The following is a 26,296-nucleotide window of genomic DNA, read 5'->3' as shown; positions in this document are numbered from 1 at the left end:
TTTAAGGTTTTTCAAGTATTTTTCATGTATTATCTTATTTGATCCTCATGACAAACCCCGGAAGCTGAGGCTGGTAGATCTCCTGAGCCTGAGAGATCTGAGTCTCAATTGGGTTGGCCTGTCTTAAACCAGGCATCATGCTTTAGAAGCCTCTACTTTGCATTCTTGAAACTTAAAGCCTTGGACTTATCCAGTAATTTATCTGAAAAGGTCCCTGAATGTGACATGTCAACAATCTAAATCCTAAATTTCGTCTCCAAGTCTGATCTCTTTGGGCATCTATGGTGAGCCTGACACAGTTTCCAATATTATTCATGCCTTGGTTTTGTAATTTATTTAACCATTCAATGCTTCACAGAAATAACAGTGGGTATTCAGTGTGGGTATTTCCTTTACTGGTGCATCTCCTCTATAATAAAGTAATTAGTCTTACAGCATAACTATGAACAAAGACAAATCCATCTCTCTGTGACTAAGCTGCATATGAGCCCCTCCAACACTAACTGGTCTGGTCTTTGGAAACCAGACTCATGGGTCATCCCAGAATTTATATTACTATCTTTACTCACATTTGGGAGTGGTGGTTGGGGATGGTCCCCCCAGTACTATAGTCTTTAAGAACCAGAGCTTCCTCACTATCATGACAGGACATGAGAGGACTACAGTTTGTGATGAACTTTGTACCCATTACTATTTAACCAGAAAATTACATTAGTCTTTTCAATGTGGTTTTAAAGGTTTTCTGTATATATAGTTATGAGTTTATTATGCTATCAGTTTATTTCCTCTTTCCAAAGCACTCATATTCAAATTTGTAAAGAAAATCCATAGGAAAATAGCATTCTTCATCTGATATTCATTTCCACAAGTCAGAAATCCATATATTTTGTGAAGAAACAAATCAATTTTACTATTAACTTTGTGCTTAGCACCCTGCTATACCCTCGATTCCCTTCCTCTTTATTCTTTTCCCTTTTCTTTCCCCTCCCTTCTCCCTTCTCCTTTTCTATTCTTCCTCCTCCCTTTCCCCTTCCTCCCCTTCCTTCTTTCTTTCTCTCCTTTTCTCTTTTATTTCCTCCTTTCCTCTTGTCTTTCTTCCTTCTTTTCTCCTTTCTTCTCTTCTTTCCTTTTCTTTCCTCTTTCCCTCTCTGCTCCTCTTTTCCCCTTCTCTCCTCATCCTGTACCTCCTCTCTTCTCATCTCCTTTTTCTTCCCTCCTCATTTTTCCTCTTCATTCCTGTCCTCTCCTCTCTTCTTTCCTCTCTTGATGGATTTTTTTTGGGGGGGGCAGTCAAGTTGGGCCTCCAGGAGGGAATCCTGCAGAGTTCATGGGTCATATCCATCTGAAGGGAGCTGGCTAAGCTGACTCATCCTGTCTCCTGCCCCATCCTTTGCCTTCTTCTCCAAGAGTCTTCTCTCAAACCAGGTACACATTCTTGAAGGGGTCCAAGGTTACTTGGGACCACTCCTTTGTTTTCAAAGATCCAAACTCCCCAGTCAGAGAAGATGAGACCCACTGCTGGGCTGGCAGCATCTGCGCCCATGTCTTCCTCTGCCCTGTTTGCCTGTAATTGCAGAGCTTCCCCTCCTGCTCCAATTATCCCCCCACCCCCAGTTAATTATCAGTTCTAGAATTAAGCGGCTTGCCTCTCCTGTCGTTGTCATGGAAACCACTGGCCTGCACCTGCCACTGGGTGAACAGCGGCACTTTGCGATGGAGGCACCATAATGGGGCAGGGGCCACGTTTATATGTCTGGGGAGGAGAATTCTTTCTCCCAAGGCCTCCCTGGCTAACCTGCCAAGTGCACCTTGGGATGGATTTGACATTAAAGATTTTGTTCCCATAACAAATCACTAAAAGAAAAAAAATAAACCAAAAGGAAATCAGTCAGAAAATTCTGTTTGTTTCCCCATAAAAATTCTGGTGGCTCTCTGATCAGGGCTGCTTGTCCTGTCCATAAGCCCCTCATCACCTGCTCTGGGCAGTGCCAGGCAAATAGTAATTTTCACTTACTCCTCCAATAGTAGAGGCTCCTCCATTCATTCAACAAGCATTTCCTTATTAAGCGATTTCTAAAATAGGTTCTGCCCTCAATAAGTTGCTTTTTATTGGGAGGGAGAGGGTGTGGAATGGAACAATATTCACAGGATTTGAGGGTTGGAAGGGACCCCAGTGGGCATTTAGTCCAACCCACATAGAAAGAGTCCTCATGGTCATATGCTTGGCAAGTGGTCATCTATCTTCTTAAATACCTTCAAGGAGTGGGAATCCCAACTCCTCTTTGAGGGAGCCCATTTGACTTTAGACAACTCTAATTATTAGAAGTCTTTCCTACCATCAGGTCATAATTTGCCCCTTTGCAACTTCTAACCACACCCTGCTTCACGATTCTTCCTTCTAATGTCAAGTGAAACAGGTTTAACCTCCCCCTTCAACAAATACACATGAAAGCTTTTTAAATGCTTGAACATGTTCTGTGTCTTCTACATACTAAACAATGGCCCTTTCTTCATATGTCATAAACTCAAGGCCCTCATTCTACTGATTGTCCATCAAAGGGAAATCCACAATTGCTTGGTAGTCAGAGGCAGAAGCGAGGTAGCACCTATTCTGGGCCTTAAAACAAAGCTAGGGTTTCTAAGAGACTGAGATGAAGAGGTAGAATGTCCCAGCCATTCCCCATTACAATAAGCTCCTCTGAGGAGATGATACTGAATTATTTGTGATATTCCTGTGTCCTTCAGATAAAATTTCATATCTGCTTGGTAACTGGTATAAGGACTATAGGAAGGATAATACGATCATTGATTTCAAGCTAGCTCATATTCCAGATGAATAAAACTGAGGCTGAGAGTGACTGGTCAAAGTCAGTCAGCCTGAAAGTCAGAAGCTGGAATTTAAATTCAGGCCTGCTCCCTGTGTGCCCTTAATCAGGGCAATTAACTCCCCTCCTCCCATTTCTTCATCTGCAAAAGGAGTGTATTGGACTACTCGAGGATTCTGAGCAATCCCCTGCATCCAGAACCAACACAACTCTGGAAGGTTCCTGTGATGCAGATGGTGGGAAGGAACATCACCAGGCTGACAAGGCTTGGACTCTCCTCTTAGCCTCTTAGCCTGGTCTCATTTGGAAGGTGAGTGATGGGGCCAGAGAACTCATCTTTGCTGTCCAAGTCTAATCTGAAATAGTTGCAGTCAAACTGGCCCAAATGGATGCAGGCTTAGGCCAGTTGTCCAGGCCAATTGAGATGTATAATTGCTGCAATGCTTTTAACTGTTGATCTCAGTCTGTTTTCCCTCAATTCTTTTTTAATTGGCAAGGCAATGGGCTTAAGCGACTTGCCCAAGGTCATACAGCTATGTAATTAAATGTCTAAGGTCAAATTTGAACTCAAGTCCTCCTGACTCCAGGGACTATGCTCTATCCACTGCCCTTCCTAGCTTCTCCCTTTTCCCTCAATTCTTAATAACTTCAAATCCCTTTAAATGGAGCAAGGGGAATTGTTTACAAATATTTTATTTTTCCATTGCAGGTCTCACCTGTGGGTTGTCTTCCTGGCAAAATTTAACCACTTGGGTTCATATTTTGAATGAAATTGAGGACAGGTCCTTGAGTTTCATTGCATTGGCCTTGTGTTAATTCAAAGCATGAACATCCTGCCTCCAACCTTCCATTTCCATCCTTCTTCCATCCTTCCATTTTCCTTTCAAAAGGTGGTATTGTTAATGCCCTGGTACCATTGTTTTAAGGCTACCAGAGGTTATGAACAGTTTTGTTCCTAGCATTTTGAAAGAAAACAAATATGCAGGTGTTTCTTGGCATCTGTAAGCCATCCCCGTTGCTAGTCTCAGAATAGGAGGTGAGTGCTTTCCTGGCAGCTGGGGCTTGCAAGAGAGAGAAAAGACCCTTGAAAGCTTGTTGGGAAATGGAATCATTGACCTTTGGGCTGCTTCTGGATGATGGGAAGGAAGAACCAGTGCTGGAAATGCCAACAAGTTCCTCTAAGAATAAAAAGCAGATGAGCAACGTGTTTTGACACAACCAATAATTGGGCTTCATGGCCCAAACAGCAGAGTGGGCATATGACCAAGGACATTAGACTTAGGTTATTTTATGAAAGATGACACTTTAGAAATGAAAATGAAGAGGGGAGGGCTTACCAAACTCCATCATCCTCCCTTCCTATCAGGGGAAAACATCTGGGAAGAGGAACACAAAGAAGAGAATTGAGACTCGACCTCCCCAAAGCTCTATCCCCTTCTGGGACCACTTCCTAGTCTGTGGATGCAGTTTGCCTTTTTCTACTCCTGCTTTTCTTGGTATTAAGCTTTTTGAAAGCAGAAAATCGTTACCACTCTTAAAGAAAGAAACAAAACACCTGCAGGTTAGGAACATTTATCTGCTGATGCAGATACTGTTTCCCATATTTTTTCAGGTCCAAGCCATCATATTTAGAAAGAATTAGGTGTTACAGTGGAAATAACAGTGGACTTGGAAGTCCATGGGACCTGAGTGTGAATTTTACCTTACATACTGGAGACAAGTCACTGGAGCTCTCTCAGTTTTCTCATCTTTAAAATGAAGATAATAATACTCAGGGTGATTGTGAGTAAGGATCTGAGAAGATGACATCTGAGGAGTGCTTTGCAAACGTTAAAACCTAGACAAATGATAAATTTCATTATTATTATTATGAATTAAACAAGATAAGAAACTGTCCTGTGACTAGTGATGGTCTCCCTCATTAGGATGTAAACTCTTTGGGGGAGGTCTGTTTCAGCTTTCTCTCTGTATCCTCACAAGTGTTGGCACATAACAGGTCCTCAATAAATGCATGCTGTTTGATTGGTACACAAGGGTAATAGAATGTGATTGCATCCTCAGAAACAAATAATGAAGAGATACGAACTGATTTAGAGCAAAGAAAGCCCTGCCAGGAGAATGAGACTCAGTGATTATAATCAGGTAAAAGACAACACTGAAAGGCAGTTGAATTTTTTATGAACTGTAATGAGCAATCTTGGACCTGAAGACTCAAGAAGAAGACCTCCGTCCCTCCTCTCTATTGAGAGGTGGGGACCACAGGTGCCGAATGCAGGATACATAACCACCCCCATTCTCTTTGGTTTTGCTGCAATCTTTTTCTTTATTACCAGAAAGGGTTATGACTGGGGGAGGACCCTGATTGGGGAAAGTTAGTCAACAAAGATCTATTAAGTGCTATGTGATTGGCAGTGTGCTAAACACTGTAATAATAACAATAATAGTAATAATGACTAATATTTAACATGTGCTAAACACTATAATAGTAATAGCAGCAGCAACAGTAGCAGTTGTAATAGTAGCTACAGCTGAAATAGGAGTAATAGAGGTGTTTATTTGCAGTAGAAGTGGTGGTAGTGGTAGTATTGGTGGGTAGTGGTAGTAGTAGTGGAGGTGCTGGTGGTAGTAGTAGTGGTGGTAGTGATGTTAGTGGTGATGGTGGTGGTAATGGTAGTAGTAGCAATAGTAGTAGTAGCAGTAGTAGTAGTAGTGGTAATAGTGATAAGTAGTAGTAGTAGTGGTGGTGGTAAAAGTAATGATGGTAGTAACTGGTAGAGGTGATGGTGGTGGGAGGTAGTAGCAAAGGTGGTAGTAATAGTCACAGTAGTGGTAGTGGTAGTGGTAGTAGTTTTGTAGCAAGTGGTAGTAGTGGTGATAGTGGTGGTAGTTGTAGTAATAGTGGTAGTAGGGGTGGTAGTGATGGTAGTCATAGTGGTAGTGGTGGTGGAGAAGTAGTAGTTCTAATAGCTGAAATAGTAGCAATAATGGTAGGAGAAGTGGTGGTAATAGTAATGGTGGTGGTAGTGGCTGAAGTAGTAGAGGTAGTAGTAGTAGTAGTAGTAGCAGCAGCAATAGTGGTAGTAGTGGGTGGTGGCAGTTGTAGTGTTGGTAGTGGTGATGGTGGTGGTAGGAGTAATAATGATAACCATAACAATAACTAACATTTATTGCAAAAAACTTCACCTATATTAACTCATTTGATCTTCACAATAATCCTGGGAGATAGGTGCTACGATTAATCCTCATTTTACAAATGAGGAAATTGAGACAAATGGAGTTGAAGTGATTTGCTCAGGACTCTGCCTGCTGTGTCACCTCACTGACATAATAAAAATTTTGAATGACAACAAAAATCAGTATAAAGCCCACGTGGCAGGAAAAGATGATTAAAAAAAAAACCCCAAAAGGCATTTTGATCCCCAGAAGAGATGTTAGTTTTTCCATCAAAAGAGGAAAGCGAGGAAGAAACTCCTTCCGTCGCGGCTCATGTTTCTTGCATATTTAAATCTCAGGGGGAATGTTCATCTCTAAGTGTGTAAAAGTAGGAAAAGTGTGAAGGAGAAGGATGTGTCCTCTTACATAACCCTTGGAGGGCAAGAGGACAGGAGCGTCTGACGTCTCTAGTAATGGGGCTCCTTAGACCAATGTGGAGGTAATAATGTGGGAATGAGTTCTGTCTAGTAGCTCCCAACGCCATCCCCATAGAAAGGGGGAGGAGACGGAATCTGGAGGACCTCTTTAGTCAAAAAGGATCACTGCCCTCTCCCATCTGTTCTGAAGGGCATGGTGCCCACTTCAAGGGCCAGAGTAGTAAGACATGGAATGAGGCGAGAGCCTCCACTGAGCCTTCTTCTTCCTCCTTGCTCCCCCTGCCCCTGCCATCTCCCTATCTAGAGCTCAGCTTGGACCGGCTGGGCCAAGTCTATGGGCACACACGGGCAGTTACACTGGAAGGGTTGTGAGTAAAGCACTGAACTTGAGTGCACAAGAACTGGATTCAAATCCTATCTCAGATACTTTCTAGGTGAGGGCCCCGGGCCAATCCTCAATCATCATTTGCCTCAGTTTCTTCATCCATAAAATGAAGATAATAACGGCATCCACCTCCCAGGATTTTTTTGGAGGGAAGGAGCAGTCAGGTGGAGAAGAAGATAGAGTGCCAAGCATGCAGTCAGGAAGGCTCATCTCCCTGAGTTCAAACCCAGCCTTGGACACTTCCTAGCTGTGTGACTCTGGGCAAGTCACTTCACCCTGTGCCTCAAAGTGAGCTGGGGAAGGAAACGGCAAACTCCAGCGTCTTTGCCAAGAGACTGAACAACTCAGGATTTTGGTAGGGGAAAAAGGAAATTATCAATGAAGTAAGTGCTTTGTAAACTTTAAAACTTGATAAAAAATACTAGCTGCTGCTGCTGCTGCTACTGCTGCTATTAGTACGGCTACTCCTATTATTATTTGGAATTGGAAGATCATGACTGGAGCCTTAGTTTTACCCCTGCTCCTTGGGGGGACCTTGAATTTAACTCTTTAATCTCTGTTTCCTCATCTGTTAAAATGAAGAGACTGGATTAAAACTGAACCAAACTTTTGGGTCTCAGGAAACCTCTTACATTTTTTTCTTTGGTGAAGCAATGGGATTAAGTGACTCGCCTAAACCACACAACTATTACCAAGTGTCTGAGGCTGGAATTGAACTCAGACCCTCTTGACTTCAGGGCCAGTGCTCTATTCACTGTGCCACCTAGTTGGCCTCCCCACCCTACCCCCTTACCTTCTTGAAAACTATTGAGGACATTCCCCCTCCCTGAGCACTTTTGTTTATGGAGGCTATAACTGATGATACTTCCTTTATGAGAGATTAAAACATTTGAATTTTTATCTTTCTTTTGTTTTATTCAAGGCAATGGGGATAAGTGACTTGCCCAAGGTCACACAACTAAGTAGGTATTAAGTGTCTGACTGCATTTGAACTTGGGTCCTCCTGATTCTAGGGCCAGTATTCTATCCATTGCACCACCTAGCTGCCCCAAAACATTTGAATTATTTTGAAAATTGTTTTCTTTGTGGAACCAAGGGTCTCAAGGTCCACACTTTGAGGATGCCTGGACTGAATGGTCCTCAAGGTCTCTTGCAGTCCTTGATAGCAGAGGCTTTTGTTTCAGTCTTGTTTTTGTACCTAGCTGCTTAATTATAGATTTGGCCCTGGGAGGGTCCACACTGCAGAGCTCTCCTTTGAACCTCACACCCTGAAAGGTAGAAGGGTGCTACTGTCCGGTCTCCCATAATTCTTGGTGCCTGCCCCCACACTCCCTGCTTTTCAGCTTCTTTTATCACCCATCAGAATGTAAGCTCCTTGAGGGCAGGGCTGTCTCTTTACTGTATCCCCAGTGTTTAGCCCAATGCCTGAAAATGAACAAGGCCTTAATAAATGCTTTGTCCAGGTTCCATGGATCAGAAGATTCCAAATTTAGAGCAAGAGGCAAACTGAACAGTTATTTATTCATTCAGGCCCCCACCTCACTTTACAGATGAGGAGACTGAGGAGCTCCAACACTGGCCCCGGGCTGCAAGACTAGTACAATGTCTGAGGGAAGTCTGAACTGAAATCTTGACTCCAATCCAGCAGGCCCCCCCCTTAGGAACCCTCCTCTGATAATAAATACTTGTTGCTCATCCGAGCTGAGAATCAGCCTCTGGACCTCTCTTTCCTGGAAACCTTATGGTTTTGGAGAAGCTGCTCGGGTGCTGATCCTTCTGTCACTAGCAGACCTTGGCGCCAGATGGTCCTCTCTCCAGGTTGGACAGTCCCAGAGGGCTGGGCTTTCAGATAGATGGGCTTCTTGGACCTTCCAGACAAGAAATCCTCACTTCTACAGGTGTTGAAGCCACTTAAATTGGAAGCACCCAAGTTCACCACTGCTGGGGCTATGAATTGGTTCATCCATTCAGGAAAATCAGTTTGGAGCCATGTAAAGAAAGTTCCTCGAATGCTAAAGTCCTTTGACTTGGAGGGACAGAGTCCTTTGACTCTGGGGACTCTGTCGCAATTAGGTTGGCCAGAACAGAAAGAAAGACCTGGATGTATAAAAATACTCCTACCAGTATTATTTATGGTAGCAAAAGACTGGAAGACAAACTCTGTGCCTTCCCTAATGCATGCGATGGGATCTCATATTGTGCCTTAAGGAACAATGAGTATGAAGAATTCAAGAGAAACATGGGGAGGGTTTCTGTTAAGTGATTCAGAGATGGAGGGAGGAACCAAGAGGACCATAAACCCAATGATCATAATGTAAGTTGTCAGGAGGAAGAGGGAGAGAAACTATCCAATGTAAGGAATGCTATCAGCATCAAACTCAAGAACATAGGATCACAGATTTAAGTAGAAGGACTGAAGAGGCTATTGAGTCCAATTTATACAGATGAGGAAACTGAGGCCCTAGAGAGGTCTGAGGACTCTCTTGATCTAGCACAGATGGACACAGCCCTTTTTGTTCCCAGAATCATAAGATCACAAATTTAGAGTTGGAAGGAGTCTCACAAGTCAGCAGATCCAATATCTTTGTTTTTACAGATAGGGAAATTGAGATCTAGAGAAATTAAATGATGTGATAACTCACTTTTATCTCATTCCCCCTCACTGGTGAGTCAGGGAAACTACCCAGAGTCACACAAGTGGGCATCAGGGTTGAGATTTGAAACCTTTTTCTAAATCCAGAATGGTTTCTCCAGGTCTCCTCTCATTCACTGAGGATAAATTGTTGGAGAAGATGAAGGTTGTACTTTGTGTGTGGGGGGTCATTTGTTGCAGAAAAGCAAAATGCATCAATAATGTTTTAAAAACCAATCACACCTAATGCCCCACAAGATGACCACAGTGGGGGCCCTCACCTGAGATTAACCACCAGAACCACGCAGGCAGATGGGTTTGAAAACAAACTATGTCTAAGCTATGTTTACAACAGTGGGAAGATGCAGGAAGCTGGGGAGACTGCGCCTGACTTCTCTAGCTTCCAATGGGTTCTTTCAGATGCACAAACAAACTCTTGGAGCACAATTAAGTTGTGACTGATGCATGGCAAATATCTGAAAATCAATTGCATCAGGAAGGCGGCTAGCTGTCGTCCCAGACAGGCATCAGGAGGAAGCTCCAGCTGCCTCCACCCTTCATCTGGCCCAGGGGAGGATGGGAGGAGAAAACCGGATGGTCAGTAAAAATCACGTATAGTCCATGCTCTGTCCTTGGAAGATGGGGCACTGGAGGGTCTCTTTATGCAAAAGGCCAACAGGAATCTTGGAGAGAGAATGGCAAACAGCCCTGATCATATCCTGTCCACTTCACAGCATCCCATCGAACTGTTGGAGCTAGGCTTCCAGCTAAGCCCAGTGAAATGGGGATAATCCAACAACTGAACAGTGAATCTGCAATTATTGAAAGACAAAGGAAGCCCAGCCATCCTGCTGACTCAGTCATCCCCAGTCCCTGTAATCTAAGGCTCTGACACAAAGAGAAGATAAATTCAAAACTAAGCATACATTTTTTATGGTTTGAAAGAAAATAAACAGGTCGTGGCATATGGTCCCAACTTGTTTTTAAATAAATTATAAGCCACAAGGTTGAAAAACAAAAGCTAAGGTTTACAGAAATTATGCTCATGGGCAGCCCCATCTTGCTGGGATCCATCCCCATCTCTAGTTGCTATTTTGTTTAAAATATTCAAAGAATTTCTCCATCTGCCCAATGAAGGATCATAAGATTATAGGATTTCCATCCGGGAGTGACCTCAAGGGCTGTGATGTCTAAATCTCTCATCTTAGAAATGAGAAAATGTGACTTGGAGAAATTAAGTGACTTGCTCTAGATTTTTAGATAATCCAGATCAGTGGGGAGAAACCCAAATAGAAATGCAGCCAGACTACACAACAGGATCCCTGTGGGCCACATAGTGATTTAGGTTTAAAACGTTATCTATGTCTCAATACATTTTTATTTATTTTGTTAAATATTTCCTAATTACATTTTAATCTGATTCTGGCCACACTGGGGAGTATTGGGAGTTCAATGCCACAGCCTGCATATTTGGTACCTCTGATCTAATCCATCTCCCATTTTATAGATGAAGAATCTGAGATGAAGTATAATGACTAGTCCAAGGTTATAAAGGAGTTTCCCTTTTCTCTCTCCCTCCCTTCATTCTTCTTCTTCCTTTCTATTTCTTCTTTCCTTCCCCCACCCTCCCTCTCTTTCTTCCTCCTGCTCCTTCCTTCCTTCCTTCCCTCCCACTGTCCTCCTTCTCCTCCTTCTCCTCCTCCTCCTTCTTCTCCTTCTTCTTCTTCTCCTTCTCCTTCTCCTTCTCCCTCTCCTTTTCTCTCTCCCCCTTTTCTTTTTTCCTCACCTGGCACAGAGTCTTAATAAATGCCTGTTGATCCATTGCTTGATAACTACATTCCTATGAGACTGGTAAATGGTACATTCTGCCACAGAAGTAGAAAGAGTCAAGTGATTTGCTCAAGGTCACGGAACAGGTCAATGACTGTCCACAAGAGAATCAAAGTTTTCTGATTCCTCTTGAAACTTCTTCACCTTTAGAACAAGCTTCTCCTTTGATCACAGAATCAACTTGGGTCAGATTCATACAGATGGTAGTGGTGCTTTCTTTTTTTTCTGAATAAGAGAAAGCTTTGGAGAAAAGAAAATGCTATAGAAGTTCAAGGCATGGCTGTTACTATTTTTAAAGTGATTTAAAAAGCCACTCTATGCATCTACCTTACAAAAAGTGGTAAAAACCCCTCCTAACCAATGCACACAAATATGCATTCTCCCCCTCCCCAATCTGACTCTCAAACTGCTCTAGCCCTTTGGAGCAAAGGAGTTTTAAGGAGGATCTGACTCTTCCCTAGTGCCCCCTCCCACTTCTCACGACTTTTTGAAATGGCTGATGTACATCCAAGCTGCCACCCCCTCTTCTCCAATTTATATTACTTCTCAGCAGGCTTCAGCAGGAAGGAGGATGTGAGTCTCCCAGACAGTGAACACAGGATCTCCCATAATAGAAGAATGAAGACAGAAAATTGTTCCCCAAAGTGCAAATTGCTTTTCTTCCCCTTTTAATGTTCTTAAGAGGGAAAAAAAATCACCGTGTGCTTTAAAAATGCCCATCCCTCACCTCTTGAAAAAAATGCCTAAGTGATGGGATGGCATCCTCTGGCCACTGGGGCTGCCATAGCTTTCCTCTGAGAATCCTTTCTACCTATGAGAGATGTTATGTCACTGGGGGTGGGAGACAACAGACAGCTCTTTCCTAGGGCACAGCTGGTCTTGATGATGGCCTGGGAGCTTCACTGTGAGGCTTTTACACAATTGGGGTTTTCCATGCATCACTGGGACTTATCCTCTGGACACCCCAGTGAGGAGAGAAGATGGGACAAAAGAGAAAGAAATGATTTGCCCAAGGAATTTGGACAGGGAGGGAAGAGAATCCAGTTCTCCTGATTTCTGTAGAGGAATGGGGCCAGAGTTTCCATTGAAGGACTGCAGATGATCTGGCTTAAAAGATCTGTCAGTTAACAGTCATAACCAAGAATGTTTGCACCCTAGGTAAATCCTAGAGATTCCCCTCAGGAAGAGGGGTGAACAGAGAGTTCTCATTTGGGAATGGACAACCTTGTCCCATGGTAAGGAGAAAGAGATCCCGAATCGAGTATAAAGCTATCACAGGGAGGAAGGAGGAAAGAGATCAGAGAAGAAGTCGACTTCAGCTCAGAGGTAGCTTCCTGGGTAACTCATTATTCCGGCTAACCAGCTCCTAAATTCTGTTGTTTCCATGCTGCTCAAGGATCACAGGCCGTGACATCACTCCCTGATTGTCCTAGCCTAATTATGCCTCTGCCAGAGAGGATCTGCAGTCTGCAGTCCTCCCCTTGGCCAAATCATTTACTAGGCCTGGGCTTCCATGTTGCAAATGGAAAATGAAGAGACTGGACTCAATGACCTCGAAGATCCCTTTTAACTCTAAAGTTAGGATCTTAAGATTCTGGAAAAAAGGGGACAATGTCTGGGCACCTGGGTTCTAATGACTCATCCAGGGTTCAGGAAGAAGACTGCAGCTGTTAGACAGTGTTGCCTATGAAGCAGGAAGGTGGGAGGAAAAGTGCTGGATTAGTGGCCAGATGGCTTAAACTCAAGAGGAATTGTCCTATGTCTCTGCTATTTTCAGTCCTGTCTAACTCCCAGTCCTTGCTTTTTTTGTTCATGAGGTTGCTCCCATACTGCCAGGCTAGAATAGAATGGATATGAATTGGGTTGGTATCAATTGCCCAAGCAGAATTAGAAAGGGAGAACAATCCCATTTTCCACACTCTCCCGCATGAAAAAAGACCTATTCATCCTCTCTGGCTCCTTCCCACTGCAAACCCCAATCCAGGATTGCCAACCATGCAAAAGACTTTGGAATGAGACTCCTATTGGCTTGTTGGGATGGCGAACAATGAGGAAACGATGACAACCTGCCCAAAGTGTTCATTAGGAGAGACTGAGCCAAATGATGGTTCAACACTAGCAAATTCAATTCAATTCAACACATAGACATTTAGAGGATGAGAGGAAAATCTGATGACTCTTCCTGTATTCTCAGCAGGAGCATCATACTCAGGTACTCTTGCTTCAGCCTTCATTCTGACTTAGCATCCAACACAAGCCCTGCCAAGTGGCATGGATGGTTTGCTCTAAGGTGATAGGTTGGCATCTTAGTCACCTGTCAAATGCATATGTGTGTTCAAATAACAGGCTGTGTGTCCAAATAACATGAAGTCATGTTCCATTAGACAAGGAAGTCATAGAATTAGAGAACCTATTAGAAAAGGTCTCCAATCCAGAGCTAAAGAAAAGGATATCCTCCACTATATCTCCAACCTGAGCCATTCATATATTACATCATATATAATCACCATATAGGAAATATATCAAATCATCATATCATATCTTACCATCATATATCATACATATATACATATTTATATCAAATCATCAAATATGATATTTATATATCCTGCATATCTATATCAAATCACCATATGTGATAGCATATATGAAATCACCACATCACCCACATATATCAAATACCATATATGATATCATATATATCAAATCTCTATATCATTTAAATAAACACCACATATGATATCATTATATATTAACTCTCCATACATATATATGATACTCACCATATCACATATCAGATCAATATATTATATCATATGTATATATAAAATCTCCATATATTTATATATATTTATAATGAACCATCATGTATGATATCATATATACAGATTTTCTATATCATATACATATATATGAAAATCACTATTTCATATAGATCAAATCAATATTTCTAATAGTATATTTTTAAAATTTCCATATATATCAAATCACCAAATATGATTTCATATATCAAACTCCATATCACATATATATAAAATCACCATATATGATATCATATTTATATATCAAATCTCCATATCATACATATGATGACTATAATTATATCATATAAATATAAAATCTCCATATCATACATATATCAAATTGCTATATAAGATATTTTATCTATCTATCTATCTATCTATCTATCTATCTATCTCAAATCTCCATATCAAATATATCTAATTACCATACTGATCATATAAATATCTAGGCCCTTTCATTTACTACTTTGTATGACTCTGGACAAAACATTTCTCCTTTCTAGCCTCAGTTTACTTATTCTGTAAAATAATGGGGCATGATAGGGGGATAGACTGGCTAACTTCTAAGAACCCTTCCAACTCCAAGTCTATGACTCTATGACTTCCAAAGCAAGCTGCCCTGCTTTCAGAGAGCTTTAATCACTGAGTGGAGAGAGCTGGTTCTGGAGCCAGAATGGCCTGGGTTTAAGTCCTGTCACTGACACATACTGGCTGTGGGACTCTTGTCAAATCACTTAACTTGACAGAGCCCTCAAAGCCTATCATGGTAGAGGAAGGAAGATTCCTCCTTGGGAGATTCTTTCACCATTTAAATCTCAGGTCTAGTCCCTACCCCAATCTGATTACTGGGGAACTTTTCCTAACATCATGTCAAAATGACTCCATATAATCTACCCATTGCTTTGTTTTTTGTTGTTTTTTGTAACCATGGGCAAAAAAGCAGGACTCTAATCTTTTATTCACAGAAGTCATACAAGTGCCAGTAAGAGTCAACCAGTCCCTCCCAGTTCTTCCTCCCCACTAATCTTTGAACTGATCCTCTTGTAGCAAGAACTCAAGATCTTCCATCATTTGGCACAACCTCTATCTTATCAATGACTTTTCTAAAATGTACTGTACAGAAGTGAATGAAATGCTCCAGGGCAGAATAGAGTAGTAATATCACTTCCCTATCAGTCAGAGGGCTGGGCCCCACTTCAGACACTGATTAACTATGTGACCCTGGGCAAGTCACATAACCCTGTTTGCCTCAGTTTCCTCATTTGCAAAATGAGCTGGAGATAGAAATGACAAACAAAAGATCAGTATTTCCTGCCAAGAAAACCCCAAATAGGGTCACAAAGGGTCAGACATGACTGAAAAATGACTGAACAAGAATCACTTCCCTAGTCTCAGACTTAGTGACTACCTTCTCTGCCATTTTATGTAACTGATTTTTGAATCTCAATTTAAGTTGCATTCTCTTAAATTATCTCGATCTTAGTTTCCTCAAATGCATAATGAAGAGGTTAGGGGAGGGATAGTACTCTGAGGACTCAGGCTCTATTATAAGGCAGCAGTTATCAAGTCTTTTGATACTAGCTAAGAAACAGAAAAGTAGATCAGTGGATATCAACATTTAACATGATCAGTGGGTAAGAAATCAATCAATAAATAAGAATCATTAAAGTTTACCATTTACCTATGCTGAAAGGCAAAAAATATGAGCAATCAAAAACAGTGGTCTCATATTTGATAGATCAGAGAAAAAAGGGAAAGTAACTCCCTTTCTAATGAGAACTACTGGGAAAACTGAAAGGACTGCCATTTTATTCCAATACAACAACGAACTCAAAAAATAGATGAGAAAATGATCAGTTTTCTTTCACAACTATATCTACAGAGAAAACTTCTAAACCAAGCATGTATGTATGGATAGATAAGGTAGATAGATAGATAGATAGATAGATAGATAGATAGATAGATAGATAGACAGAGGGAGATATAGGTATATATATATTATATATATGAACATATAATTACATAAAATTAAAAAGTTATACATTAAATAAAATTAAGGCAAAAATAAAAGAAAAACAGTAAATTGGGAAAAATATTTATAACAAATGTCACCAATAAACATCTCACATCCAAAATATATAGGGAATGGACACAAATATACAACTTAAGAGTCATTTTCTCAAGAGATGATAAATGGTCAAAGGATATGAATAAAATAATTTTAAACTACAATATCTCCAAAAAATCCTCCAAATCTCCAACAATATAAAAAGTGCAAATTAAAACAATTCTAAGGTTTCATCTTAGACCCTGACAATTATAAGACTGTACAAGATGTGAAAAGTCCATGTTAAAGGAGTTGAGAAAGAAAGGCACTTTAAAATATGATTAGTGATTTAGTTCAATCATTATAAATAATAATTTTGAAATGATGTAAAATAGAGATGAAATTGCTCATGCCCTTTGACTGTGCAATCTATTTTGCTGGAACATATGCTTGTAAGGAACTCAGACAGAAAAATAACTCAATATGTACCCCCCCCAAAAAAAAATCAAAGCAGTGTTCTTTGCAGTACCAAAACCTAGAAACAAAGGATGCTATCCACTGATGAGGGAATGGTTGGGAAAAAATATGGCAAGGCAATTTAATGACATTATCTAGCAGTAAGAAATAACTGGGGAGCGGGGCAGATAGGTGGTGCAGTGGATAGAACATAGGCCCTGGAGTCAGGAGGACTTGAGTTCCAATTTGACCTCAAACACTTAATAATTACCTAGCTGTGTGACCTTGGGCATGTCACTTAACCCTATTGCCTTGTAAAAACCCCAAATAAACAAACAAACAAACAAATAAATAAATAAATGGGGAAGAACTCTGATTGATACAAACTGATAAGAACTAAGTGGAACCAAGAGAATATTATTCACAATGACCACAATAATGTAAATGAACAAATTGTAAAAAAAGAAGTTGAAGTCTTATTAATGGGGAAAACAGGAAGATCTTAGAGAAGAGATAAGGAAGCAAGTCTCTGCTCTCTCTTGGAAGAGACAGAATCTCATATAGATTGTCAGATTGAGATTAGAGCTAGGAGAGAAAGATCTAGAGCAGGGAGGGCCATTAGAGGCCATTTATTCCAAGACTTCATTTTACAGATAAGTAAACTGAGGCCTAGAGAGGGTGGGGAAGTAACTTGTCCAAATTACATGTCACAGTCAGGAATTGAACCCAAAACTTACCTTCCTCAGACTAATCGTTTCCAGATTTTTCAGCCATTCCTTATGAGACGTGACCTAGAGAGGCCTTTCACTATCCTGATTTATCTTCCCCTGGGTGCTCTCCAGCTTATGAGGACCCTCTTGAAATCCAATGCCCTGCCTGCCTCACGGGCTTATGAGTTTCAAATGAAATAATATGTGAGAATCTAATTTGAAAGCTATTCAAAGATACTTAACTGTGTTATTATTTTTACATCCTCATCTTCACCTTCAACTTCAGGTGTTGCCATTAATTTGCCAAATGATTTCTCCTCTCTTGGTCTCAAAGATTCTCTAATCTAGGGCTTCTTAATCTGGTTTTATTGCTGTTGCTTTGTTTTTTGCTGGTTTAAAATTTATTATGGACAGCTTTGGCAGTCTGACAGAGTTTTAGACTTCTATCACGTTTTAACGCATCAAATATTTAGGCTTTCAAAAGAAACCAATTATATTGAAATAGTTATTAGAATACTTTTTATTTAAAAATTAGGTCACAGATCCCCAAGTTAAGAGTCCCTTCTCTAGTCTTAACCTCTCTTTGAATGTTTGAAGAAACGATGGTCCCTTCCAGCTCTAATAGCTTTCAAATCTTGGAGTTGATTGGTTGCATTTGATCCAAACAAGCACTCTTTATTTTTTTTTAAATATTTGATTTGTTTTACAATTTCGCCCCCCAAATTTACTTCCCTCCCCCCACCCCCAGAAAGCAATTTGTTGGTCTTTACTTTGTTTCCATGTTGTACATTGATCCAAATTGAGAAGCGCTCCTTATTTTTAACACCATTATTATAGTGTCTTGGGTTCTGTGTTTGCTTTCTGACCTTAAATCAAATGAAGTTTAAGGAAACTAGGGGCCCTAGTGCCTGCAAGGCTGAAACATGAGATAGGGCTTTAGACGTTATTTTATTCAATTTCCTTATTGGAGAAAAAGTCAAGCCGCACAGAGACTAAGTGACTTATTCAAAGTCACGTATGTGATATAGTCGACCCAGATCTTTTGAGTCCAAACCCAATGCTTTAACCATTGCACCATGATGCCATCCCAAGCCCCTTTTTAATCCACTCCCACAATGCCAAGGCATAGAAGCACATGAAATATTCCTCTCAGTATGACATATTGCTTCCCACTAATGAAATGCCTCCTTTTTTCTTTTTTTCTTTTTTTTGCAAGGCAAATGGGGTTAAGTGGCTTGCCCAAGGCCACACAGCTAGGCAATTATGAAGTGTCTGAGGTCGGAATTGAACTCAGGTCCTCCTGACTCCAGGGCCCATGCTCTATCCACTGTGCCACCCTGAAATGTCTCCTTTTTAGTACAGCCCCACAGAGGCAGGATCTGGCATCTTCTCCTCTAAACAAACGTCCTTTGTCATACTTATTTATCACATTATTTCATAGATGTAATGAGGTAGATTCAAACATGTATAAGATCCAAAATAAAGAGTATAGACTCAGTAGCTCATTAGAGAAACAATCTACTCCCAAACCCAATGTAACAATGCAGAGATTAATTCCATTCAGGCCATCAGATAAGTTAATTATAATTTAAATTTGGTGCCTGCCATACTTCACAGGACACAGACAACCTGCAGAAAAAGAGAACCAAGTTCCCCTCCTTGCTTACTTTTAAATCTGCCTTTACTTGAAGGGCATGGGGAGTAGACTGATGTGAGTGGGAAGGGAGATGAATTCTCAGGAAATAAGATTTTTAAAGCCCAGGGCTTAGGTTGGTGATTCCATTTCTGTGCCTTTTCTAAGTTGTCCACATTTCATGGGGCATTAAGAGGCCTCAGATGTCACTGCACCTCAGCTCTCCAGAAGGAAGAGATGATAAAAAGGAAAAAAATAGATGTATGTTCCTACCTGAATTCTTCATCTCCGATCTGAAAGAGAAACAGAAAGAAATAACACCAGGGTCAGGATTGCAGCAGGAGACATTTTCCTATTTTAGTTTTCTCTCCCTCCACTGCATCCCCCCCTCCCCACTATCAATCAATCAACATTTATTGCACGCTGAGTTATGAGCTTTCCTTAATATGAGAGAATGAGAGGACACTTAATATATCAAAGATATCCAGGGGGCTGAGAGAAGGGCTAATTAAGATGTCTGAGGTGCTTGTCAGTTGTGAGAAGACAACCTTCCCTTCCCCAGCTGGCCCTTTCCAACCTCCTAGTCATCTTACAGCCACTCTTCTCCCAGTTTACTCTTTCATCTGTGACCCTGGTCTCCTGATTGCATTTTCCTCGGTGGTCCCTCAGGCTCTCCCTCCTCATCTCTGCCTTCCAGTTCCCTCAAACCCCAGCTAAAATCCCTCTTTCTACAAGCCTGTCCTCAACCCCCTTAATGCTGGTGCCTTCTCTTTGCTGATTATTTTCAGTTTATCTGCATACATCTTATTTGTTCATAGATGTTTGCGTGTTGTCTCCTCCATTAGACTGTGTTCTCCTCGAGGGCAGGGACTATCTTTTTCCTTTTCTTCGTATTCCCATCATTTTGTACAGGCTCCCGATCAGTGTTTGTGAACTGACTGCTGAATGGCCAGACCTAGCAGAGACAGGGAGGAGCTGGCACTAAACAGCCAGCCCTGGTCTTATCATTTCAGCAGTTGGTAGAGTTTAAAGATGCCCAGGAACAACAGGTCTGACATGGCAGTTGACCGACTCCAAGAGCAACCCGCTGCTCTCCCTAAACTCCAACATATCAGCTCTAGAGGCCTAAACATAAACATCAGGACAAGAATGGAGAAATCTGGGTTTTAACCAAGGGAAGCATTGTGGGACATGGAACACATCCTAAGATCCTATGAGCATTGTTGCTGTTGGTCCTGTGTTCTCCAAGAGGACAAATGACATCATGAAAGGCTTGGCAGAGTCATCAGTTTAGAGCTGGAAGAGTCTAACCCCCCTTCATTTTACGGATGAGCAAAGGATAATTAATAGTAATAAAAGCTAATATTTATATGTCACTTTAGGGTTTGACAAGAGTTTTATAATATTTTCTCATTTCATCCTCACAACCACCCTGGGAGCTCGGTGTTATTATTTTAATTCCCATTTTGCAGTTGAAGAAACTGAGGTTTTGTGACTTGACCAGGGTCATCACTCATGAATGTCTCAGGGTGAACCTGAACTCAGGTCTTTTTGATTTCAAGCCAGGGCTCTGTTCATTGAACTACCTCCTTCTCTGCTCCTTGATTATAGAATAATGATAGCAAGATTAGGTGATTGCAAGGGTTCTACTTACAGATTCCATTATTCTGAAATCAAAATTCCATTCAATTCAATTAGTAAGCATTTATTAATTAACCTACTGTGTCTTGGGCATTGTGATAGACAAGGAGGATAAAAACTAAAACTGAAGTAGTCCCAACGCCAGAGAGCTAAGATTTTACCAGAAGTAAAAACAATTTTAAAAATTCAGTTCAATTTAAAACAAAAAGCATTAACTGCCTACTGTGTACAAAGAACATGGTAGGCACTAGGGGTACAAAATGAACTCAAACATTGTCCCTGCTGTCATTGATCCAAGAACTTATATTCTATCAGAAGGCAAAAAAAATTTTAAATGCAATTCAGTATAAAAAAAGATCAAACACCTACTGTATGTATACAAAGAATGTGGCAGGCCTAGGGGTACAGAGATGAATTCAAACACTGCCTTGGATCTGGGGGAAAAAAGGCATGCACAGAAACAACCACAAGTTAAAATATAATCAGTCTTTGGGAGAGGTCCAAGCATGCGTTAGGATGTTTATGCAAATGCTAACATTATCTCAGCCTGCATTCATTAAAATAATACCTGATATTTGTTCAGTGCTTGAAAGTTAACAGAGCACTTGACATTATTCTCATATTTGAGTGTCTCAAAGGCCCTGAAATAGTGGTAGCATTTATCTAGTGTTGTCTATATACCAGGCCTTCTGCTAGGTACTTTACAAAGATTGTCTCATTTGAGCCTTACAACAAGAGATAGGTATTACTATTTATCCCTATTTTACAGTTCAGCAAATCGAGGCAAACAGACTTTCAATGACTTGGCCAGGGTCATAAAGCCGATAAGTATCTGATGCTACATTTGAACTTGGGTTTCAAAAATCCAGGTCTAATTGTCTGTCCTCTGTATTCCCTGGTATCCTCTAGTAGGGACTCCTGCATCCACTCCATTTTACAGAAGAAGATGTGTGATTTGCCCAGGGTCTTGGAGGATCCAATGTAGCATATTCTATCCACCATGCTATGCTCCTCTTCTTAGGAGGGGCAGTGCCCAGTATGAGAGAAGGGATAAATTCACTATAATCTGGCAGCATCAATATGGGAGAATCTTCCTGGAAGAGGTTTTCATGTGAAGAGTAGAGGACTCATTATTAGAGATGTTGCAGAAGTCAGACTAGATGGCTTCTGAGGCTCCTTCCAATTTCTGATATTTTGTGTTTTGGGGGGAATCCTTTGCTATGATCCAAGCACACCTGGAATACTGTGTTCAGGCCCTGGGTACCATATTTGAAGGACATTAGCAAGGTGGAACATATCCAAAGGAAGGGAAGGAAGGGGGAAGATAGGGAAGGAGGTGAGGATAGGACAGTTGTCTTCAATTATCTCCAGGGAGATCAAACTTGTTGGCCCCAGAGGGTAGAATGAGGGACACTGGGTACAAGCTGCCAAGAGGTTGACTTCAGCTTTCCTACCAATTAGAATGCCGTCTCAAAGTGAACTGGTGGTAGGTCTTCTATACTGGTTTATTTTAAACAAGTTGCTCAGGAGGTCTCCACCTCCTCAGAATGAAGTGATAGACTAAGAGAAGGGATAAGACCCAATAAGATATTTTTTTTTGGATGTGGTCAATGTGGGGATTTGTTTTGCTTGACCGAGTATTTATCATGAGGGTTTACCTTTTATTTTTTCACTTCTAGGTGAGGAAGGAAATGGAAAAGAATAAATACAGATTTTTTTGCTAATTGGAAAAATATTTTAAATAAACAAACATAAGGAATGCTATTTCAGGAATAAGATGACCTTTAGTCCTTTGCAATTCTGAGACTGGTTTAAGGAAGAAGGAAACATTTCTATGAAATGTTGGCTTTTCTCTTTTTCCATCTCTTAAAAAAAAATCCCTCCCAAATTGTGGTTATTATTTCTTCCAGCAGTCCACTCTCAGTACTTTCAATTATCACATCAGATTCTCCTGGGGCTCCAAAGTGATTACACGAGTTTTCCCCTTGGGATCCTTTCCTGAGAGAGATTTTTCATCTAGCTCTCCAGTCTTCCCCTGAAGGAGCTCACCCATCCATTTGGGTGGGTGACAAAATATCCTTCACATCCTTCACTTCTTCCATCTGGGCTATACAAGATGAGCTAGTCTGAACACAGCTTGTCCTGTCTCCCCCACGTCCCCAGGCCCTTCCCCCCCCCCAAATGTGGGTGGTTCACCAAGGACCAAAGGGAAAAAAAAGGCTGAGTTTTTCCTAGTTGCAAATCTAAGCCCAAAAGAACAGCTCACTCAGAAAACAAGCCACTCCCAGTGTCTTTTGGTTAGCACTATAAATAGTTGGCAAGCTGGAAATTAGAGTGTAAAGAGGCCACTGGGAAGGTGGACACACCAGGGGACAAAGCCAGCTGCCAACAAGGGACAAAAGAAAGAATTGACCCAGCTTTTACTAGAGAGAAAGCAGAGAACTGGAAGTAGGACTATGTAAGCTTCCTGAGGGCAGGGAGGGTTTCACTTTTGTCTATGTATCCCAAAGACACAGCCTATAGGAATAGGGACCATACCTGTGACTTTTCTGATATAGGGAACTTGCAGAAACAAAAACTGCTTGGTATGACACCTTCTCTGCATCTTAAGAGTCTTACAGAGACTTCCAGAGAAGAAATACCAACACAGCCCAGGCCTACAACTCTTGAGTGAAGCCAGAACAGGATTCAACTGTAATCTGGAATAAAATAAGTAATACAACAGAACATAAAAATGTTCATTTGTAGATTTTTAAGTCAATATGTATGCAAAGGGATCTTTATTTATGGCTTGGTGGTCCTATTTGAGTTTGACACAGACTCAAGACTAATCATTGATCTTCCCAGTGTCCAAACAGCTAGGGTTAATCAGAAACAAGATTTGAGGCTGTCTTCTTGATTCCAACTCCAATACTCTACCCATCCCATTGTCTCTTGGCACATAGTGTCTGACTGGTGGCTCATCGATTGCTTAGAAGTTCTCTTCTAATTTTAATGGGAATATCTTATGGGGAACTAAACGAGCAAATGGTCATTATATCACCTACAAACTCCATGACTATGGAGGATGTCATTAAAATTCAACGTAAGTCTTCAATCATCTTAGTTGCTTAAACATACAGTCACCATGGAGAACAGCAGATACCTTATAGAAGTTTCCCAGGTTAGCCTAGAACATGTCCTATTTATGGATAGGTTTTTCCATTTCTGTGGGGATTTATCAATAATGACTTTTGCAAGAGGGGTTAGGGAGGGTATACAAAGTTTTACTTGATTTCCATGTGTTTCTATTGTTTGTTTGCTAGAAGGACTCCTGGGGTCATTTTTAAGTGAGTTACTGCTTCTCTCTGGGCTTCAGTTTCCTCATTTATAAGATCAAAGAGTTGAAAAGACCTGTAAAGCCCCTTCTACCTCTAAGCCTTCCTTCACAAAAGGGGAAAAAAGAATGAGCCTAGGATTAGGAAAATCCACACTTTATTCCAATAATCTATACTTAAGGGACTGGAGAAGAATGAGCAGCCAAAGAGACATAGAGTAGCTGCCATAACACAGGAGGGGAAAATAGCTTGAAGACCTATTAGCTTTAGGGTCTATGAACATCTAATTGCTACCACACTTTCTAGGACCACCACCATCCTGGCAAACATGAAGAGCTGCAAGTCACATTTGGTTACACTAGGTAATATGTGGAAGAATGGAAAAATGGATAGAAAATTGGTTTCTGAATTACACAGGCCTGCTCTAATATATGCTGGTTGTGTGGTTAAGTCACTTCACATTGCAATGCCAGGCTACACCCATGAAATGAGGGCTTGTGACCAAAAATTCAGAGAGGTCATTAACCCAATTGTTAAACTTCTTCTCTGAGTTTGAGGGAATACCCAAAAGATCAAGCAAATCTAGCCATCTGACTCAGTCAAGGTCAAAGTCTATCAACATAGAGAATTCCTAAAATTCTCTTTGGTAATTTTCAGACTCTCCATTCCTGACTATTTGCTCTTCCCTAAACTTGACCTTCCTCTCCCCCCATCCCATGGTTTGCCTTGGCACAGGTCTTTTTAGAGGATTATGGATTTGGATTAGACCAATCATAGATGACATCATTAGTCAACCCCTTCATTAACAGATGAGAAAACTAAGGTTTAATGATTTACCCATCACTACAAAATCAGAGTGAGGTAGAGATAAAATTTGAACCCAGATCTTTCTGACTTTCCATGCCTAGTACTTACTCCATCCATTTGGCCATATTGCTTTTTGCTAGTCTAGAATCCACCGTTATTTCTTAGAATCATCCTAGTCTTTCAAGTCAGATACCATGTAATCCAAGATGCTTTTCCTGAATCACTTCAAAATCTACTGCTTTTGTTCATTGGTTCACATGCTGTACTCCTTCCCTAGATTATAAGCTCCTTGAAGAGAGAAACTGTTTTTCATTCTGTTTGTGCAGCCATAATATCTTATACATTTTGTTAAGATTGTGATGGAATATTACTGTATATTAGAAAATGATAAGCAGGACATGTTCAGAAAATCCCGTTAGTCTTACATGGACTGATACAAAGTGAAGTGAGCAGAACAAGGAGAACATTGTACTCAGTAACAGTAATACTGTACCACGAAGAACTCTGAATGCCTTAGGTTTTCTAATCATGATAATGATCAAGACAATTCCAAAGGATCCATGATGAAAAATGCTATCTTCCTCCGACAGTTCTCTCTTTTAGTTCTCTCTTTACACTTTCTGAGTACAGATAGAAGCATACTTTCTTTTTTACTTTCTTTTTCTTGTTTTATGCATATGTTTTCTTTGGCAACATGATTAATATGAAAAATATTTTACATGACCTCACATGTCTAAACAATATATAACTTTTCTTCTTAAAGAGTCAGGATTGGAAAGGGGGGGAGGAAGGAAAAGAATTTGAAACTAATCTTTTAAATGAATTTTTTTTAAATAGAATTGGAAAATATTTAATTGACTAAATAAAAATATATTAGAAAAATAAGTAAACAAAAGTAAATTCTTGTTGAATTGAATTTCTTTCCTAAATAATTTAAATCCTTTCTACTCTAAGTCCATATCTCCTTGTCAAATTCTCTCAAATTCTCTATAGGCTGGGAAAGCCAATGTCAAAATCTCCTGTTTACTAATCCTCCCAAGTCCTACAAAATCATCAACAACAAAGATTTTCTCCAATCTTTTCAGAGACCCAGCAGATCTGTTCCATTAATTTGTCTAAGGAGCTATAATCAGGGACCCACAGATGTCATCCCTTTCATTAAATGAAATTTGCTGTCATAGCTATTACAGTAGCTGTAATATCTTCTATCTCTGCTTCCACGATACTCATGATTTTCCTCTTATTTATTTACCATTGCCTTCTCTTTCTGTTTTGATGATTCCATCCTGCCCCTTTAAAAGTGAGTTTTCCCCAGCATTCTATCCCAGGCCCTTTTATTTTCTATGTTTTACAACTGTCTCCCTTGGTGATCTCATCTCCTCCCATGGTTTCAATTATCACTCCTACGTAGATGACTCTCAAATCTAGATCTGCATTTCCAACCTCTGGCCCAAACCCCAGTCTTGTTTCTTACTTCCTTTTGAACATCTTGTCTAGACACTTAGAACAGCCCCTGACTGATTATCTTAACTCCAGTCTGTCCTTTCTACAGTCTTTACTCTCTATTGCCACCCAAACAAACTTTCAAATTTGCTATGTTCAAGTCATTCCCTCGTTCC

The 26,296-nt window shown here is 40.6% G+C and overlaps 1 protein-coding gene across 1 annotated transcript in view; it reads right to left on the bottom strand.

The window, feature by feature from the left end:
* The window catches only part of TRIM44 (tripartite motif containing 44), a 136,815-nt gene that overhangs the window by 84,998 nt on the left and 25,521 nt on the right, over positions 1-26,296 (bottom strand). Inside the window, 1 exon segment of the mRNA XM_074231614.1 lies at positions 19,186-19,205. Coding sequence (XP_074087715.1) covers positions 19,186-19,205 — 20 coding nt within the window.

The sequence above is a fragment of the Macrotis lagotis genome, chromosome 3, assembly GCF_037893015.1.
Source record: "Macrotis lagotis isolate mMagLag1 chromosome 3, bilby.v1.9.chrom.fasta, whole genome shotgun sequence".
NCBI classification, from domain to species: Eukaryota; Metazoa; Chordata; class Mammalia; order Peramelemorphia; family Peramelidae; genus Macrotis; species Macrotis lagotis.
This window is presented reverse-complemented; position numbering and strand designations above follow the sequence as displayed.